This window comes from Danio aesculapii, chromosome 14 (genome assembly GCF_903798145.1).
Source record: "Danio aesculapii chromosome 14, fDanAes4.1, whole genome shotgun sequence".
Classification (NCBI taxonomy): Eukaryota; Metazoa; Chordata; class Actinopteri; order Cypriniformes; family Danionidae; genus Danio; species Danio aesculapii.
The window spans coordinates 56,342,143-56,362,123 of record NC_079448.1 but is presented as its reverse complement, the minus strand read 5'-3'; the positions used below and the strand labels follow the sequence as shown (position 1 = coordinate 56,362,123).

The window sequence follows — 19,981 nt, the reverse complement described above, 5'->3', positions numbered from 1 at the left end:
TAAAAAGAGATCTGTGAGGGGTGAACACTAATGCTGAACACTGTTTCTAATCATAATAATTATTGTGCAAAGCACTTTACATATAAGCTTGAATGAATGATTGAACGATCTTCTCCTGCCTCTAGAAAGAGCTGGTAGTGTTATTGTGGCATCTGCCTAATGCTTTAAAGCAAACAGAGGAGTTATGTGCATCTGAGCTGCATCTGTGTATATCTGACCATGCTTGGCTGATTTATTTCTCTAAATATTGATTCTGCTTGCAGATTTCTGCTCCTCCGTCAGCCGTGGAGAGCACAAGCTGCATGTGTTTAGACCCTAAAACGGTTCAACTTTGCGTAGAAAGCTTCCTAAAAGTGAACGTAGGGCAGAAAATTTGGTTCATTTACTGATGATAATTCAATATGGTTCAATTAAGTCAATATTTAAGTCAAATATGTTAAATTAATTAACTTACAGCTGCAAACGTTCTCCCATCGAGTTTGTATTTTAAAGCTCACAACATGTACACTCCTTTTAATTATGATAATGTATAATCGTTTAATAATGAGTCAAAATTAAAGAGTTTTTCCTCAAAACAAGCTGAATAATCTGACAATGGGGCGAGCAGAATGATCCTGTTCTTGCTTTGATTTAAGATTATTTCACTTCCCCCATGGTCAGATTATTTGGCTTGTTTTAAGGTAAAACTCTCTTCATTTTGACTCATTATTTCTGAAAACAACACTATATTTATTGCTTGTCTATAAAATGCTTCTTGATTTTAAATTATGTGTAGATGTTTAGTATAGAAACAAGTCAGAAAAGGGTTTTTTGTGCCATGTGTGTGTCTTCTGCGTGGTTAAACTCCCCTCCTCTCTGTGACAACAGTTGACCCATTCAGTGTCCGCAATCTGGCTTCGGTTATTTTCACTGAGAAAACATCATTCATTCATGAGGAGGAGGAATTCCAGAGGGGGAACTCGACCACATGTGCAGTCAGACGCCATTGATTTAAAGGGCCAGTTCACCACAATTAACAATCATTTACTCATATGGTGTTTCATCTCTAGAACACAAAGCAAGATTGAAACGGCACGGTGGCCTCACAGCAAGAAGGTCTCTGGTTCGAGTCCCGGCTGGGTCAGTGTGTGTTTCTGTGTGGAGTTTGCATGTTCTCCCCGTGTTGGTGTGGGTTTCCTCCGGGTGCTCCGGTTTCCCCCCCAGTCCAAACACATGTGCTATAGGGGAATTGATGAACTGAATTGGCCGTTTAGTTTAGAGTTTAGAGATTTCTGTGGCATTAGTAGGACTCTTTGGATTACACACATTATGAAATCGAGATAAAAAAGAAAGTACTGTATGAGTAAAGATATATTAATCTAGTGAAACTCCAGCCTGATCTTACAAGGAAACGTAAGTATTTTACATTTTGTCACTTTATTGGCTAATTCGTACAAATTCATACGAGTTGAGTCGTACAAAAATGTACGATATTAAAAAGGAGGCGTGGCACCCAAACTCCGCCCCTAAACCCAACCGTCATTGGGTGATGAGTAAATCATACGAAATTGTATGTATTCGTACGAATTAGACACTAAATTAATAAGTTGCCAATTGCCGTGAGATTGCGGTGGAAACTCACCCAGCTCATGTTTGCCGGGGTTGTCTGAGATCTCCATCACGTACAGCTTCAGGCCCATGTGGCTCTTACCAATGCTGTAAATGCGTGTGATATCAGGACACATCTCGTTCACAGACTTCATCAGCTGTAAAACAAGTATACACTCGTCAGTTCTCATTCACTACACACTAAACTTAGTTTGTCTGAATGCTGAAGTGTTTCAGAGAAATGTAAAGCAGCACAATAGTTTTTAACCCTGATAATAATAATCTTGATCATCAGGATGCACATTTTCATTATAGATTTATAAATGGTTTATTGCTGATTTATCTCTAAACCTAACTATTATTGTTTTTAAATGTAGAGAATAAAGAAAAACATGACAGATCATTTATAGAATTATGATTAATTATAATTAATTATGAACTGCATCTTTACAAATACAATCATGACTCACTCATTAACACTTATAAATTAATGTATAATGTGTTATAGACATGTGCATTGAAAATGAAATGCATTACTAGTAATTAACAACACTATTATAAATGTATCTACATGTAATACTGTCATTGTAAAACAGTATAATCTTTGTTGTGTTTCTGTTTATAGATCGATTATAAGTAAGTCTAAGCCTGAGCTTCATAGAAAGCATTACCAAACGTTGCTTGTGTGTCTGTTTTCTGTGTGTGTACAGTATAAGTGTGGTTTCATTACCTGCTTCTAGTGTTGTGTTAATAGACACTGTTGCGTAATATTGGTCAGGCTGACCACAAGTGACCCTCAGCAGAGCTCACACACCGATGTGAACGCTGGAGAAATGTGTGTTTTCTAGAAGACCTTCTTCATGTGGTCTGACTGTCTGTGTGTGTCTGCGGTTTACTACTTACTTGCAGAAAATGCTACACTGCAAGTTTGTTTGTCTTATTTCTAGGCCACATATCTAAAACTTCTTAAATCATAAAGCATTTTCTAGATGAGCAAAACATGTTGTGTTGTTTTAAGAAATAAAATGCCAAAATGAAGTGAGTTTTTCCTTAAAGCAAGCTAAATAATCTGCTAATGGGGTGAGCAGAATGATCTTGTTTTTCCTTTTGACATAATATTTTGCTTCCCCCATTGGGAGATTATTAGCGCCTCTCTAGAGATTGTGCAGCGCCATTTATGTGATCCAAGTCCTGTGCAGAGATGATGCCAACCATCGAGAAAGTCTAGAGGTCTCCATAACCTTGGACCAGGATGTATCCTGAACAGTTCCTCTGTCAGTGGAGTGGAGAGCGTGAGACTGATTCCTGCAGACCCCAGTGACAGACAAGTCTCCTCCGCATTGAGCCTGTGGATCAGCCTGTACACTCGCTGGTGGTCTACTCAAACCTGCAGCATCTCCAAGTTGGATGTCCAGCGATCTCCAGCCTCCGATGCCTAGACTGCAGCCCTGCACAAGATGTTTGGCCATAGGAGAAAGTGTCGTGCCCAACTAAGCCTGGTTTCTCTTCAGGTTTCTCTCCTTCACTTTGGTCAATTGGTGAAGTTTGTTCATCCACTGTCACCACTAGCTTGCTTGGTTTGGTGCTTGTGGAGCTGCACATGGATGGATTTGCTCTTCAGTGTTTGGACTTTCAGCAGTGAAGATTAAACCACACTGAACTTCAGCTCTGAACACTGGACTGACACTGCTTCAGTTTACTAGAACTTCTGTATTCAGCTGCTGCCACACACTCTACACTGTTGGAGCGCTGGAGAAATGAAGATGTATTTAATTATTTTGTTGTTATTTTAAGGGAAAACTCTCTTCATTTTGACTCATTATTTCTGAAAACAACAGCACATGTTTTGCTCGTCTAGAAAATGCTTTGATTTTAGAATGTGTTGATATTTGGACTAGAAACAAGACAAAACTCATTCATTCATTCATTCATTCATTTTCTTTTCGGCTTAGTCCGTTTATTAATCTGGGGTTTCCACAGCGGAATGAACCGCCAACTTATCCAGCACATGTTTTACGCAGCGGATACCCTTCCAGCTGCAACCCAACAGTGGGAAAAAGACAGAAACTCTGAGTAAGAAAAGTATTTTTGTAGTGTATACTTTACTTTAGACTGTATCAAGCCTAATATGTGACCCTGGAGCATAAAAAGTCTTATATTTTACAGGAATCTAAATGATAGATTTGTATTTTATGCCAAAAATCGTTTAAGTATTAAATAAAGCAGTAATAAAACTCTGCACATGGATATGCGGGGTACAGAACACGTCACAGCTTTCCTTAAGTGTGCAACATCAGAGGCCACAAAAAGTGCAAAGTGCAAAATAAGCAGAAATCTCTTCCTCAATAATACTAAATACTAATAATACTGGCCAGCGGAGAAATTAAAATGGTCGTGCCCAACTGAGCCTGGTTTCTCTCAAGGTTTTTTCTTCACTTTTGCCAATTAGTGACGTTTTTTTCCCTCTCCGCTGTCGCCACTGGCTTGCATGGTTCAGGATCTGTAGAGCTGTGCATCGATGGATTTACTCTTCAGTGTTTGGACTCTCAGTAGTGATTATTAAACCACACTGAACTGAGCTCAACTGAACTGAACTGAACTACACTGTTTCAATTTACTATGATTTTCTATGTGAAGCTGCTTGGACAATCTACAGTGTAAAAGCGCTATACAAATAAAGGTGAATTGAAAAAAATTGAATTAAATGAAGATCATGTTTACATCATTACACATCACAACATATCAAAACCTTTTGTTAAGTAATATGCATTGCTAAGAACTTGTTTTTCTAAATATTAAAATGTTTTTACTCCCTGAGAAATATTATCAACTTCTAACTAACCGTACGTCAGTAGAAAGCTCATTTATTTTGCATTCAGATGATGCCTAAATCTCAATTTCCAAAAGTAGACTGTTATTTCGCATACATTTCCTTCTTTATGGCCAACCTGTTAGTGGGTTGCACAATTTCAGGATGACTTCACTGTAAAAACATTAAATAAAACACAGATTATTGTAGTATTTTCATTTTGTTTTTGGCTTTTTGTTTAATTCACTCTGTTAATTGGAATTGTTTGTTATTTTGGTGAATTTTACTTGCAGTTTTATCTAATAAAACCTAGATAAGAAAGCAGCATCAGACGAGTCTTCCTCACCTTCCTCATCTCTTTGTAGTTGTGATGTCTGAAGTCCAGCTTGTCTTGAGTGCCGTCCTCTGATTGCCATGGGTAGATATTGTTTGGATCTTAAATAAAACAAAACAATGAACAATTCAAGAATATTGCTGTGGCCAGATTTGATTTATCCTAGTATTTTGTTATCAGTGGTGTAGTCCTAAAAAAAGGTGGTGTACTATTACACCGACCCAAATTTTAAATGAAAGTAGGCAATGAAACGACGAAAGTCAATGTTTCTTTAATTCATTAGCTATATATTATATATATAAGCTAGCCTTGGCAATTGGCTGTATGTATACAGTATGTAGCTTATATAATCATTTTTATATTGAAAAAAAGAGTCAATCAAGATAGTTACAACAATTTAGTTCACTTTTATTTAAGTTAACTCAATAGGGCCTGTGCATAAATGAAAAGACAGCTTTTTAACTTACTTTCTTTACTGGCTTATTACTTTACATTTAATAGGTTCCTTTAAACATCAGTCAGCCATTATTTTTGATTGTCACATTCGTGCATGTTTTAAACCAAACTATTAGGAGTCTGTCTTCTGTTGTCGCTATTATATTCTAGTAGTTTCCCTTTTAAATCGCATATTGTTACACGATTTATGAGTAGTCTTTGCCTCATCGTTTTTAGTTATATATATTTATATAGTGTCTTTCCCTGTAGCGGTAGGCACGATTAGGACAAATGTGAAATACTGTTGTACAGGGGTGATTTTAGGATTTTCATTTTAAGGCGGATCAGGAACAGATCATTGTGGGGTAAACAAAGTAAAATGTACATACATTTACACACATATAGATTTTTAAGTAAGAATTAAAAATAATACACTAAAATTAGGGAAGTTTATTCAGAAAAATAAGTGAGTATACCGAGGGTGTTTGCAATTATTGATCCTCAGAAGTGGTAATACCCAAACAGCTCATGGAAAAAAGTAAGCACACTGAGTATATGTGCGAATAGCAAGGACTACACCACTGGTTGTTATTGTTTACTTTTGTATTAATCATATTAATATATGTGAATCATGCTTTGTTTTCTTAATGGCTGTGATCATCATGACATGTAAAAGAAAGTCTGTGAGATTAACAGTTTACAAAGTGTAGGATATTGCATAAAAATGCCAATAGATTAAATTCAAAGAGGTGAGATCATAAAATGGGTAATAAAAATATATGCATTTAGTTGAGGCAAAATATAGGTGTTGAACCTTCCTTAAAACACATCACTGAGATCATGTGACTTCAACACATGATGTGTTTAGCTAACTAACGACAGCAGTCTTTTGAAAAGACGTTGCTTTATTTGCAAGCTATATTTTCACAGAAGTTAAACTCCCACTTTTTAAATAGAACCAGTGCACTGAAGTGTGTGTGTATGTGTGTATGTGTGTGTGTGTGGTACCTGCTAGCTCGCAGCCCATGATTTCGGCTCTCAGACAGATGGTGCCGTTCTTGAACCAGCTCTGCGGGTTAATGCGGATGTATTGTGCCACCGCCGGCTCGGGCAGAACCGCTAACACTGGAGTTTCACTGTCTGTGTTTCCCTCAAACACCTGTTAGCATACAACACCACTTTAGCACACGGAGCCTATAGGGTATGTGCACAGCTAGTGTGTTTTAGCCACCAATAAACGTCCAGTAAAAGGTTCATGTTAGGGCGGCTCTATTATGGGAGAATACACAATCATGATTATTTAAAACAATATATTTATACAGTTGAAGTCAGAGTTATTTGGCTTCTGGTGAATTTTCCTTTTCCAAATATTTCCCAGATGATGTTTCTCAGATTCAGGAATTTCTCACAGTATTTCCTCTAATATTTGTTCTTCTGGAGAAAGTCTTATTTGTTTTATTTCAGCTAGAATAAAGCAGTTTTTAATAGTTTTAAAGCCATTTTAAGGTCAATATTATTAGCCCCTTCAGCAATATTAGTGTTGGATTGTCTCCAGAATAAACCACTGTTATACAATGACTTGCCTAATTACCCTAACTTTACCCTAATTACCCTAGTAAAGCCTTTAAATGTCCCTTTAAGCTGAATACTAGTGTCTTGAAGAATATCTAGTCTAATATTATGTGCTGTCATCATGGCAAAGATAAAATACATCAGTTATTAGAGATGAGTTATTAACACTATTATGATTAGAAATGTGTTGGAGAAAATGTTCTTTTAGTTTAACAGAAACTGGGAAAAATATACAGTAGGGCTAATAATTCAAGAGGGCTAATAACTCTGACTTTATCTGTGTGTATATGTATGTATATATATATATATATATATATATATATATATATATATATATATATATATATATATATATATATATATATATATATATATATATATATATATATTATATATATATTATATTATATTATATATTTATTATATATTTATTTTTTTCTTAGTTAATGAAGGTAATAAAGAGTCAACATACCGCCTCTTGTGTCCCGTTCATGCACGGCTTCCATTTAATGGTGTCATTGCTGACCTGAACCTTGAAGCTTTCCACATAGTCCAAGCTACAGAATAAAAGTCACACATTGTAAATGCTGAAATGCACAGTATATTAAAACCAAATATATTCTGCTCCTCATTTAATAAATAAATACAATTTCATAAAACACCAAACCATTCAAAATACATGTTTATAAAAATATACACTTATTTAACTTACTTTACATGCCAGTGTGCACATAACAGCTGCACATATAACATTGTATATAGTAATATACCTGCGCATACACTAGTCAATTTGCATATTTGCACTCACTACTTACTTCTTTTTTTTTTATATATATATTTCTGATCTGTTTATTGTCCTGTCTCTGTTATCCTGTTGCACTGTAGAAGCTCTGTCACCAAAACAAATTCCTTGTATGTGTGAACACACCTGGCAATAAAGCTCTTTCTGATTCTGATTCAAAGGATTGTAGTTAAAAAATGGTCAAGAAATTCTATAAACTAATACTTTTCTTTTTTATAGGATGCTTTAAACTGTTCAAAAGTGATGATAAAGACATTTATAATGTCACAAAAGACTATTCACAGCCATCTATTAAGATAAAATATTTATTTCAGATAAATGCTATTCTTCAGAATCTTTTATTCATCAAAGAAAGCTGTTTGCAACACAATGCTAATACTACTACTACTAATAATAATAAAATGATATTTGAGCAGCAAATCTGAATATTATAATGAGGATCATGTGACTGGAGTAATAAGCAAAAACAAATTCAGCTTTCAAATCAAAGGATTAAATTATGTTTTAAATATATATTCAAATGGGGTGGCGTGGTGGCCCAGTGAGTAGCATGATCGCCTCACAGCAAGAAGGTCGCTGGTTCGAGTCCCGGCTGGATCAGTTGGTGTGTCTGTGTGGAGTTTGCATGTTCTCCCCGTGTTGGTGTGGGTTTCCTCTGAGTGCTCTGGTTTCCCCCACAGTCCAAACACATGCGCTATAGGGGAACTGATCAACTAAACTGGCCGTAGTGTATGAGTGTGTGTGTGTGTGTGTGTCAATGAGTGTGTATGGGTGTTTCCCAGTACTGGGTTGCATCTGCAAGGGCATCCGCTGTGTAAAACATATGCTGGAATAGTTGGCGGTTCATTCTGCTGTGGCGACCCCTGATTAATAAAGGGACAGAGCCGAAGGAAAATGAATGAATTAATATATATTTAAATTAAAATTTTAAATGGTAAAAATATTTCAAATTTTGCTGCATGTTTAAACATTTATAAAAACATTCAAGAGTAATATACTGATTTCTGAAGGATCATGAAGACTAAAGACTGATTTATTGATGCAGAAAATTAATAATAATAAAAATAATAATAAAAATTAAACAATCAAGATTTGTGGAGAATTAAACATGCTCTTTATAAAACATTAAAAGTCTTACTGCTCTAAAATCTATGATTGATTGCAGTATCCTCATACATTACATTTTAATATCTTCAAAAAGAAAACCGGTATTATTTTATATAGTAAAAGTACAGATTTTGCTGTACTTTGGTTTATTAAATAAATACAGTCTTGGTGAGAATAAGATATATATAAAAAAGGCTCTGTAGAAAACATGAAATATACTACTCCTCTAAAGCGTCTGAGTGTTAGTGTATAGTGAACCGCCGTACCTCCATATAGAGCTGCGTCCCTGCAGAATGACGGCTGTGAATCGAGTCAGTTTCTGGGCATGGATCTGTAGCCACTGCTGCTGGTCTTCATACTGCGCACACCAGCCTCCGTCATAGATATCTCCATCCTCCACGCCAGACTGCACATACAAACACAGTCATGAGCATATGACAGACAATATAATCATCATTATGATACTATATTGATGAGATCCTTTTAAAGGATTTAGTCGATCAGAAATACAGCACGATCAGTCGAATATTATTACAGCTTAATAATAGCTGAATATTTAGTCAATTGTAGTTTATTGCTGTGATGTAAAGCTGAATTTACAGTGGTCACTCTGGAGGAAAGCCCTTCAAATGGATTAGGGTGTCGGGATGTGCCCTTTCCAATGGAACACAGTGCATATTAGATGTATTCATTCATTCATTCATTCGAGTGGTGAAGTACATGCTGATAATTTTTTCTGTGTGGAGTTTGCATGTTCCCCCCGTGTTGGTGTGGGTTTCCTCTGGGTGCTCCGGTTTCCCCACAGTCCAAACACATGCGCTATAGGGGAATTGATCAACTAAATTGGCAGTAGTGTATGAGTGTTTGTGAGTGTGTGTGTGAGAGAATGAGCATGTATGGGTGTTTCCCAGTACTGGGTTGCAGCTAGAAGGGCATCCGCTGTGTAAATCATATGCTGGAATAGTTGGCGGTTCATTACGCTGTGGCGACCCCTGATGAATAAAGGCTTTATTAGCTGTGTGCATCACCTGTATGTTGAGTCGGCCCCTGTGCGGCCCCAGACCCCTGCGCAGGTATGAAGAGGCCTGAATCTGCGAGTCTTTGACTTTCAGAGACTCCAAACCCAAAGGAGGACACTCTGAGGAGCAAAGAGAGGACAGTAAAGGGGTGCTACAATGCTCTTTCATGCACACAGGGTTATTTACATTCATAAAAGGTCTCGTGAAGTGCTTTAAAATGTGCAGTTTTATTGGATGTTTGACGTAATCTCAATAGAAACATGAATAGAGGGTGGGGCATAGTGTAGCTCCTCCCCTTTTACATTCATTCATTCATTCATTTCTTGTCGGCTTAGTCCCTTACTTAATCAGGGGTAGCCACAGCGGAATGAACCGCCAACTTATCCAGCATATGTTTTACACAGTGGATATCCTTCCAGCTGCAACCCATCACTGGGAAACACCCATACACACTCATTCACACAAACACTATGCACAATTTTAGCTTACCCAATTCCCCTATAGCGCATGTGTTTGGACTGTGGGGGAAACCGGAGCACCTGGAGGAAACCCACACCAACACGGTGAGAACATGCAAACTCCACACAGAAACACCAACTGACCCTGCTGGGACTTGAACCAGCAACTTTCTTGCGGTGATTGTGCTTCCCACTGCGGCACCGCATCACCCCTTCTCTTTTACAAAAACAGCTCTGCCAATGATCAAGCGCATCAAATGAGAAGGGGGTGGGGCATGTCAGATACTAGAGAGCATTTGATTGGTCAGAAGATTTAACGTGAAACTGAAGTATGAGATGACGTGAATAAAACTGTTGATCCAATGACAGTAGGTGGAAGTGACAACCTACATGCTTTACATGCTTATATTACCTTCTAAATGTGAATTTTGACTCTGTTTTGAAGCACACTGGCTTACAGATATCCTAAAAACAAACAATAATAATACAAACATCTAAAAAACGTTATTTTAATTTGACGGGACCTTTAAAGAGTTGGAATCTCGTGTTTAAACACTGAATATATATGAAAATATATATTTGGACAAGACACAGAGGCTGTTTCTCAGTGCGTTCTCAAGCGATCTTGTGCTCTTATCATAATCAACTACCAAAGTTCAGTTCCAATGAAAGAAACCACAAGAAGATGACAGAACTCGCATGCGTTCCTGATATTAAGGATGCATCGAATACAGATTGTGTCACAAAAAGACTTGTGTGACCCTTGTGTGCCGTTGGGTCGTTTGGGCTGATTTTAAGTGTTAATTTAGCCTCATCTTTCTCTGTGTTTCAGCAAATGTGATGATTTCTGCTGACTAATCTTATCCTGACACATATTTTGCTAAAATGCTTTGGAAGTTTTCATAAACTCATTAACACACTAGTCCAATTGACTCCGCTTTGGTAAGGTTGGTGCTGTTTTTGCTCCATTGACTTCCATTATAATCACATTTATTGATTGATGGCTATCACAGCAGATAATCATGCATTACTGACTGCTGCTGGTTTAATTAGGTAAAAGTAATAATTTTTTACAAAATTCTAATAAAAATGTGATTATAATGGAAGTCAATGGAGCAAAAACAGCACCAACATCACCAAAGGGGAGTCAATCTGACACAAGGGTTAAATCTTTCTCTCCAGAAGTCCTGTGAAAGTGCTCAGGCTTTGGCTTATCTGAGTCAGGCTGATGGTCTGCTCTGTCAGCGTTTCCCAGTTATTCATCTGAGCGAGGCCTGATTTTCCAGCTCATGTTCAGACATCTGGATTAACTCCTGCTGCTGGGCTCGTCTTTATGAGGTGTGTGTTTGAGGTGTCATTGTGTTTGATGCACAACTTGAACAACCACTGAGAAAATCACATGGCAATCCTGCTCACTTGTGTGTGGAGTTTCATTCAACGATTGATTTATTCATTCATTCATTCATTTTCCTTCAGCTTAGTCCCTTATTAATCAGGAGTCACCACAGCGGAATGAACCACCAACTATTCCAGCATATGTTTTACACAGCGGATGTCCTTCCAGCTGCAACCCAGCACTGGAAAACATCCATACACACTCATTCACTCACACACACACACACACACACACACTCACACACTACGCCAATTTAGTTGATCAGTTCCCCTATACCGCATGTGTTTGGACTGTGGGGGAAACCGGAGCACCCGGAGGAAACCCACACCAACACGGGGAGAACATGCAAACTCCACACAGAAACACCAACTGACCCAGCTGAGACTCGAACCAGTGACCTTCTTTCTGTGAGGCCACAGTGCTAACCACTGAGCCACCGTGCCGCCCTATTGATTTATTTAAAGTGTTTTTTTTCTTCAGCTGTAGTTTGATCAGTCCTGCAGATGTTTAGTGCATGTCTTTATTCTCGTCTGCTTGCTATAAGATGTGAGATTTGCCCATTACTCTGACCACAGCATTCCTGCAGTGTTTAATCAATGGAAAATCCAGCTTCAGCTTCTGTGGTTTGTGTGTTTAGTGGAGAAACTCTTCCCGAATGACCCAGTTGGCTTTTAGATCAGGAAGAGGAATATTAGTCTGAATATTGAGAGAATTATGTAACATCCATGTTCATGAACTGTAATCTTAGAGTTATTTTAAAGAGATGATAAATAAATGCATGCATGTTTTTATAAATGTATGAAGTATTAACTGGGAAATGTTTACTTTATATTAAAATGAACGTTATTTATCAGTTACATTCAAGACTTTTTTGCTTTTATTCTGTTGAACACAAAGGAAGATATTTTGAAGAATGCTGTATATAATATATGTGTAAATGATTGTTCATATTTAGTTCATGTTAGTAAATAGATCAGCTGACTCAGCGTTACTTTAAAGTGATTTCTCCTCACCGAATGCTGGTGGTTCTGTGCTCTCTCTGCTGCTCCAGACTCTCCTCTCCACCGTTTTGTCGATGCTTTCACTCAGGTCCTCTGTGCTGAAGCTCACTGTGGATGTTCTGGGGGGTTTGGATGTAGAGGAAACCGTGGATCTGCTGGTTTCAGTGGGTTTGGAAGTTTTTCTGCTGGTTTCAGTCGGTTTGAGGGGTTTTCTGTTGGCTTCAGTGGGTTTGGGAGGGTTCCGTGTGGTATTCAGAGCTCTGGATGAAGTTTCAGTGGGTTTGGGGGGGTTTCTGTTGGTTTCAGTGGGTTTGGGAGTATTTCTGCTGGTTTCAGTGGGTTTGGGGTTTTTTCCTGTGGGTTTCAGAGCCCTGGATGAGGTTTCAGTGGGTTTGGGGGGTTTTCTGCTGGTTTCAGTGGGTTTGGGAGTATTTCTGCTGGTTTCAGTGGGTTTGGGAGTATTTCTGCTGGTTTCAGTTGGTTTGGGGGGTTTTCTGCTGGTTTCAGTGGATTTGGGGGGTTTTCCTGTGGGTTTCAGAGCTCTGGGTGAGGTTTCAGTGGGTTTGGGGGGTTTTCTGCTGGTTTCAGTGGGTTTGGGGTGTTTTCCTGTGGGTTTCAGACCTCTGGATGACGTTTCAATGGGTTTGATAGTCAGCGTTTTTACACCTTGAACAAAGTAAAATTAAGCAATTTTAAAGCACTTTCCAGGTGCATTATCATATTATTGTACATTATAGTGTATTATAGGATAGCATAGCGTATTATTGTCTAGTATAACAATGTAAAGTATAGTATAGTATAGTATAGTATAGCATACCATAGTATGGTATAGTATAGTTTATCATGGTATAGTATAGTATGGCATAGCATATTACAGTATAGGATAGCATTTTATAGTATAGTATAGTACAGTATACTATTGTGTAGCATAACATTATAGTGTAGTATAGAATAGTACAATATGGCATATTATAGTATAGAATTTTTAGTATAGTATACAGCATAGCATATTATTATATAGTGTAGTATAGAGCATAGCATATTATTATATAGTATAGCATTTTATATTATAGTACAGTATAGTATTGTGTAGCATTAAATTATAGTATAGTATAGCATAATATAGTATAACATTTTATAGTATAGTATATAGCATAGCATATTATTGTATAGCATTATATTTTATAGTATAGTATAGTATAGTATAGTATAGTATAGTATAGTATAGTGTAGTATAGTACAGTATACTATTGTGTAGCAAAACATTATAGTGTAGTATAGAATAGTACATTATAGCATATTATAGTATAGCATTATTTAGTATATACAGCATAGCATATTATTATATACTATAGCATTTTATAGTGTAGTATAGTAAAGTATACTATTGTGTAGCATAACATTATAGTGTAGTATAGAATAGTACAATATAGTATATTATAGTATAGCACTTTTTGTATATACAGCATAGCATATTATTATATAGTGTAGTATACAGCATAGCATATTATTATATAGTATAGCATTTTATAGTATAGTACAGTATAGAATTGTGTAGCATAAAATAATAGTTTAGTAAAGCATAACATAGTATAGCATTTTATAGTATAGTATAGTATAGTATAGTATAGTATAGTATAGTATAGTATAGTATAGTATAGCATTTTATAGTATAGTATAGAATAGTATAGCATTTTATAGCATTTTATAGTATAGTATAGTACAGTACAGTACAGTACAGTACAGTACAGTATAGTATAGTATAGCATCTTATAGTATAGTATAGTATAGTATAGTATAGTATAGTATAGTATAGTATAGTACAGTATAGTATAGTATAGTACAGTACAGTATACTATTGTGTAACATAACATTATATTATAGTACAGTATAGTATAGTGTAGTACAGTACAGTACAATATAGCGTATTATAGTATAGCATTTTATAGTATAGTATAGTACAGTATAGTATTGTGTAGCATAAAATTATAGTATAGTATAGCATAATAGAGTATAGCATTTTATAGTATAGTATATAGCATAGTATAGTGTAGCATTTTATCGTATAGCATAGTACAGTATAGTATTGTGTAGCATAACATATATAGTATAGCTTAGTTTAGCATAGTATAGTACTGTATAGCATATTATAGTATAACAATTTATGGTATAGCATTTTATAGTATTGTACTATATAGTATTGTGTAGCATAAAATTATAGTATAGTACTGTAGAGCACATTACTGTATAGCATTTTATAGAAGAGTATATAGCACAGCATATTATAGTCTAGTATAGCATTTTATAGTATACCGTATAGCATAGTATAGTACAGCATTTTATAGTGTAGTATAGTACAGTATATTGTGTAGCATAACATAGTATATTACAGTACAATATAGCATATTATAGTATAATACAGTGTAGTATAGCATGTTATAGTATAGAATATTATAGTATTGTATAGAATTTTATAGTAGTGTAGTATCCAATAGTGCAGTTTAGCATATTATAGTATAGTATAGTGTGTTATAAAATAATATAGTATAGTGCAGTATAGTATAGTGCAGTATAATATAGTATGGTATAGTATAGTATAGTGTGTTATAAAATAATATAGTAAAGTGCAGTATAGTATAGTGCAGTATAGTATAGTATAGTATAGTATAGTATAGTATAGTATAGTATAGTATAGTATAGTGTGTTATAAAATAATATAGTATAGTGCAGTATAGTATAGTGCAGTATAGTATAGTATAGTATAGTATAGTATAGTATAGTATAGTATAGTATAGTATAGTATATTGTGTTATAAAATAATATAGTATAGTGCAGTATAGTATAGTATAGTGTGTTATAAAATAATATAGTATAGTGCAGTATAGTATAGTATAGTATAGTATAGTATAGTATAGTATAGTATAGTATAGTATATAGAATTATCAAAGGAAAAGTTTTGATGGCATATTTACCCCAAGTCTAAGATGGAAATACTGTCATATACTCTCTTAAAAGATCGACTTATTTAATCTTAAATGCTCATGTATTTACATTTTTACGCGTGTACATTAAAAAAGCATTTTCAATTATTTCCAGCAGCAGCTGTGTACATACCATGTGTGTTCCTGTGTAGTCTGCTGTGTTCCTGAGCTCTGCTTCTGCTGGTGTTGTAGTCTGCAGTAGCTGTGGTGGATTCTCCAGTGTGTCTAATGCTGGTTCTGCCGGGAGAAAGAACTCCACCAGTAAACCTCACACCTCTGCTTCTGCTGGTGTTAGAGAGTCTGTCTGCGGTTTCTCCATCACTGATGAGCCCTCCAGTGTTAGTTGTGCTCAGTCCTCCAGATAAAACTACAGTAAGAGTCAACAGAGACAGAAGAGAAGCCGTCGCTGCCATCGTGTCGAGGCTCTTCTGTGAGGCAGATTCTGAAGCCCGTAATGATGCAAAAAACCGCGACAGGACATTACTGTACAGCAGATTAATGCATTAATACATGTAAATCCTCATTTAAATGTCTATTAATGTGAGATATACACTATATACTTTAAAAACAGAACATTATACAGAATTACCGCTGTTATTTATGTTTTGTGTACTTTATAAATGTTGTGTTCTCGTACCGCTATAAATGAGTGCAGAGCGCCATCTAGCGGCGATCAGTGTTTCTGTCGGAAATGACACTACCTTACAGATGGAGCAGAGTATTACAGCAGAACTCATTTACTTCTCATTTATATGCATATTAATGTAAGATATACACTATATACTTTAAAACAGAAGATTTTACATTATTACCGCTGTTACTTGTGGTATTTTGTACTTTATACCAAACATGTTGTGCTCTTGCACCGCTATTAAGTGCCATCTAGCGGCGGTCAGTGATACAACACCTATTCAGACCTATTACATATTTTATAATATACGTTTTTATATTACACCTTATGAAGCACATACTCTGCATGATCTTATTCTACATACATAATCCTACCTAATACCTAATCAACTACTTGAATAACTATTAATTAGCAGCAAAGTATGAGTTTATTGAGACTAAACTTAGAGTTAATGCTGATTAATAGCTAGAATTGTCCTTTAAATAAATAAGAACACACATTCACTTCTCATTTATACGTATATTACTATAAGATATACATTATGTACTTTAAAACTAGAAGATTTTACATGATTACCGCTGTTACTTGTGGTATTTTGCACATTATACATGTTGTGTTCTTGTACCGCTATTAATGAGTGCAGAGCGCCATCTAGCGGCGAACAGTGTCACAACACGTATTCAGTCATATTGAGTAATTTAAAATATAAGCTTTTATATTACTTATAAAGCACATATTCTGCCTGATCCACATCACTAATCATGCCTAATACCTAAATAACTACTTTAATAACCGATAAGCACCAAATCGTGAGTTTACTGAGCCAAAACTGAGAGTTATTGTTTATTAATAGCGAGAATTGTACCTTAAAATATAAGAAAACACAGTAACTTGTCATTTAAATGCGTATTAATGTAAGTTATAGACTATATACTTTGGAAATAGAGCTTTTTACGTTATTACAGCTGTTACTTGTAGTATTTTTTATACTTTTAAATGTTTTCTTGTACTGCTGTTAATGAGTGCAGAGCGCCATCTAGCGGCGAACAGTGATACAACACGTTTTCAGACTCGGTTATGATGACTTATAAATGCACATATTCGGTAGTAGTTATTGAACTACTACTTTAATAACTGTTAATAAGCAGCAAATTATGAATTTATTAATGCAAAATTCAGAGTTAATGGTTTATTAATAGCAAGACTTGTACCTAAAAATATAAAGTATGACTGAAAATTATTATATTAATAATAATAATAATACATTCATTTTCCTTCGACTTAGTCCCTTTATTAATCAGGGGTTGCCACATAGGAATGAACCGCCAACTTATCCAGCATATGTTTTATGCAACGGATGCCCTTCCAGCTGCAACCCAGTACTGGGATACACCCATACACACTCATTCACCCACATACACTACGACCAATTTAGTTGATCAATTCCCCTATAGCGCATGTGTTTGGACTGTGGGGGAAACCGGAGCACCCGGAGGAAACCCACACCAACACGGGGAGAACATGCAAACTCCACACAGAAACACCAACTAACCCAGCCGGGACTCGAACCAGCGACCTCGTTGCTGTGAAGCCACAATAATATATATTAATAATTATATTAATAGCAAGTGCAAATAGCATAAAGAACATATAAAGAAGAACACTTGTTTAAGGACCTAATAACTAGTGGTTTATTATCTGCCTATTATTAAGATATCAACTGTATATTAGCACTTATAAAGCACATATTCTGCATCATGCATGATCTTAATATGCAGCGTCAATCCAAACTCAAAACATCCCAATATAAAGACAAGTAATGAGCTCAAATGTCCACTAGATGGAGCCAGAACACCGTGAATGATTTCACATCTGACGCTGAGACTCAGATATGCTGAAATATCCTTTATTATTATTCATATCTATAAGAGATGCCCAGTGCTGATCAGCTATAATGAGGTGTATGTTGTAGTGGAGCTGTAGGTGATCTCTGCGCTTGATGTTTAGTTCATTATTAATGCTGCAGCGCTTCAGTAAACTTCAGACAACAACAGCAGAACATCTGAAACAGGCCAACACCACTGCAGTTCATCAGCACAGGCTGTCTATTATTGAAGAGAGTGTGTGTGTGTGTGTGTGTGTGTGTGTGTGTGTGTGTGTGTGTGTGTGTGTGTTCAGTATGTTCCTCATATTAATATTTCAGGCTGTCTTTGACATTGTAGATGAATTGAGTGTCATTCTGAGCTGAACTGTAATGTGTTTGTGTGTGTGTGTGTGTGTGTGTGTACACCACAGCTCATGGAGACATCCCATTATTGACAGAGACACACACTCACACTCACTCATATACACACACAGATTCATGCAAACACACACACACACACAAACACTTGCACACATTCTCTCATGCTCACTTACTCATGTACACACACACACACTCACACACATTCATGCAAACACACACATTCATGCACAATCACACACAGACACCCACTTGCATACATTCTCTCACACTTACTCATTCACGCACACACACTGACTTAAACACACTTGCACAATCATTTTCAACAAACACACACACATACGCATTCATTCATTCACACACGCATACACACATACACTTGCAAACTCACACTGACACACACACACATACACACACACACACACACTCTCAAATACACTTTCACACACACACTCTCTCTCTCTCTCACACACACAAATGTGCACTCCAATACACACACACACTCATGCGCACTTTCACACTCTTTTATGCACACACACCCTTATGCAATCACACACACACACTCACTCTCTCACAAACATGCACACACACATGCATAAACACACACACACACACACACATACATACACATAGAGACACACATGTGCACAAAAACATACGTAAACACATGTACACACACGTTTACACACATATACACACACACATGCACACACACTCATACACACACTGAAACAGCGAGCGGGTTCTGGATTTGTGTGTGTGTGTGAGTGTTAGGTCTATGAAGCGTTGACGTTTCTCACAGGTGAACTACAGGAGCTGACAGACTGAACACACACACACGTACATGCAAACTCTGTATGCTTTAACACATATGCCAGAGAGCGAGAGTGTGTGTGTGTGTGTGTGTGTGTGTGTGTGTGTGTGTCTTGTGTGATAGCTGATCAGAGTTTGGTTCTGCTGATCCAGCATCAGAACACAGTGTTCTGGAAGCAGTTGTACACACACACACACACACACACACACACTCTTCAGCAAGCATGTTTATTGGTCCCGGTGGGCCGCTAACACAGAGTCGCTGTTGAGATTATAGCTCTATAAACTGAGTTACTAATTACTCTTCAACTGTACAGATCAATTAAACATCACCTTACTGTTTATATCTGATTATTCAGCACACACACACACACACACACACACACACACACAAGGCAAACAATTCAATTGCATTCCTCTTCATTTCTCCAGCGCTTCTCCAGTGTAGAGTGTGTGGCAGCAGCTGAACACAGAAGTTCTGGTCAACTGAAGCGGTGTCAGTCCAGTGTTCAGAGCTGAAGTTCAGTTCAGTATCGGTATAAGATTCTGACGGTATGATAACCTTCTGTCTCGCTACAATCCAACTCGCTCTTTAAGATCGCAAAACTCCTAGAAAAAGCAAAGCTACCTAGAATAGCAGAGTCCACTAAAGGAGGTCGAGCCTTCTCATTTATAGCTCCTAAACTCTGGAATAGCCTTCCTGATAACATCCCACACTATCGCAGTTCAACACTAGATTAAAGACCTATCTCTTTAGTAAAGCATACACTCAGTGCATCACTTAGCGGTATGAA

The 19,981-nt window shown here is 36.6% G+C and overlaps 1 protein-coding gene across 3 annotated transcripts in view; it reads right to left on the bottom strand.

Moving 5' to 3' along the window:
* cpxm1b (carboxypeptidase X (M14 family), member 1b) overlaps window positions 1-15,968 on the bottom strand; it is a 27,201-nt gene extending 11,233 nt beyond the window's left edge. For 2 of the 3 annotated variants that reach the window (XM_056472475.1, XM_056472476.1), the window contains exons 1-8: window positions 15,635-15,966; window positions 12,533-13,186; window positions 9,675-9,784; window positions 8,913-9,052; window positions 7,210-7,294; window positions 6,174-6,324; window positions 4,743-4,831; window positions 1,622-1,745 (exon numbers count right to left, since the gene is read on the bottom strand). In XM_056472475.1, coding sequence (XP_056328450.1) covers window positions 1,622-1,745; window positions 4,743-4,831; window positions 6,174-6,324; window positions 7,210-7,294; window positions 8,913-9,052; window positions 9,675-9,784; window positions 12,533-13,186; window positions 15,635-15,914 — 1,633 coding nt within the window. In that variant the 5' untranslated portion in view covers window positions 15,915-15,966. Of the gene's footprint in view, window positions 1-1,621; window positions 1,746-4,742; window positions 4,832-6,173; window positions 6,325-7,209; window positions 7,295-8,912; window positions 9,053-9,674; window positions 9,785-12,532; window positions 13,187-15,634 lie in introns of all 3 variants that reach the window. The other variant, XM_056472477.1, reaches the window with a different exon arrangement.
* Between the last annotated feature and the right edge of the window lie 4,013 nt (window positions 15,969-19,981).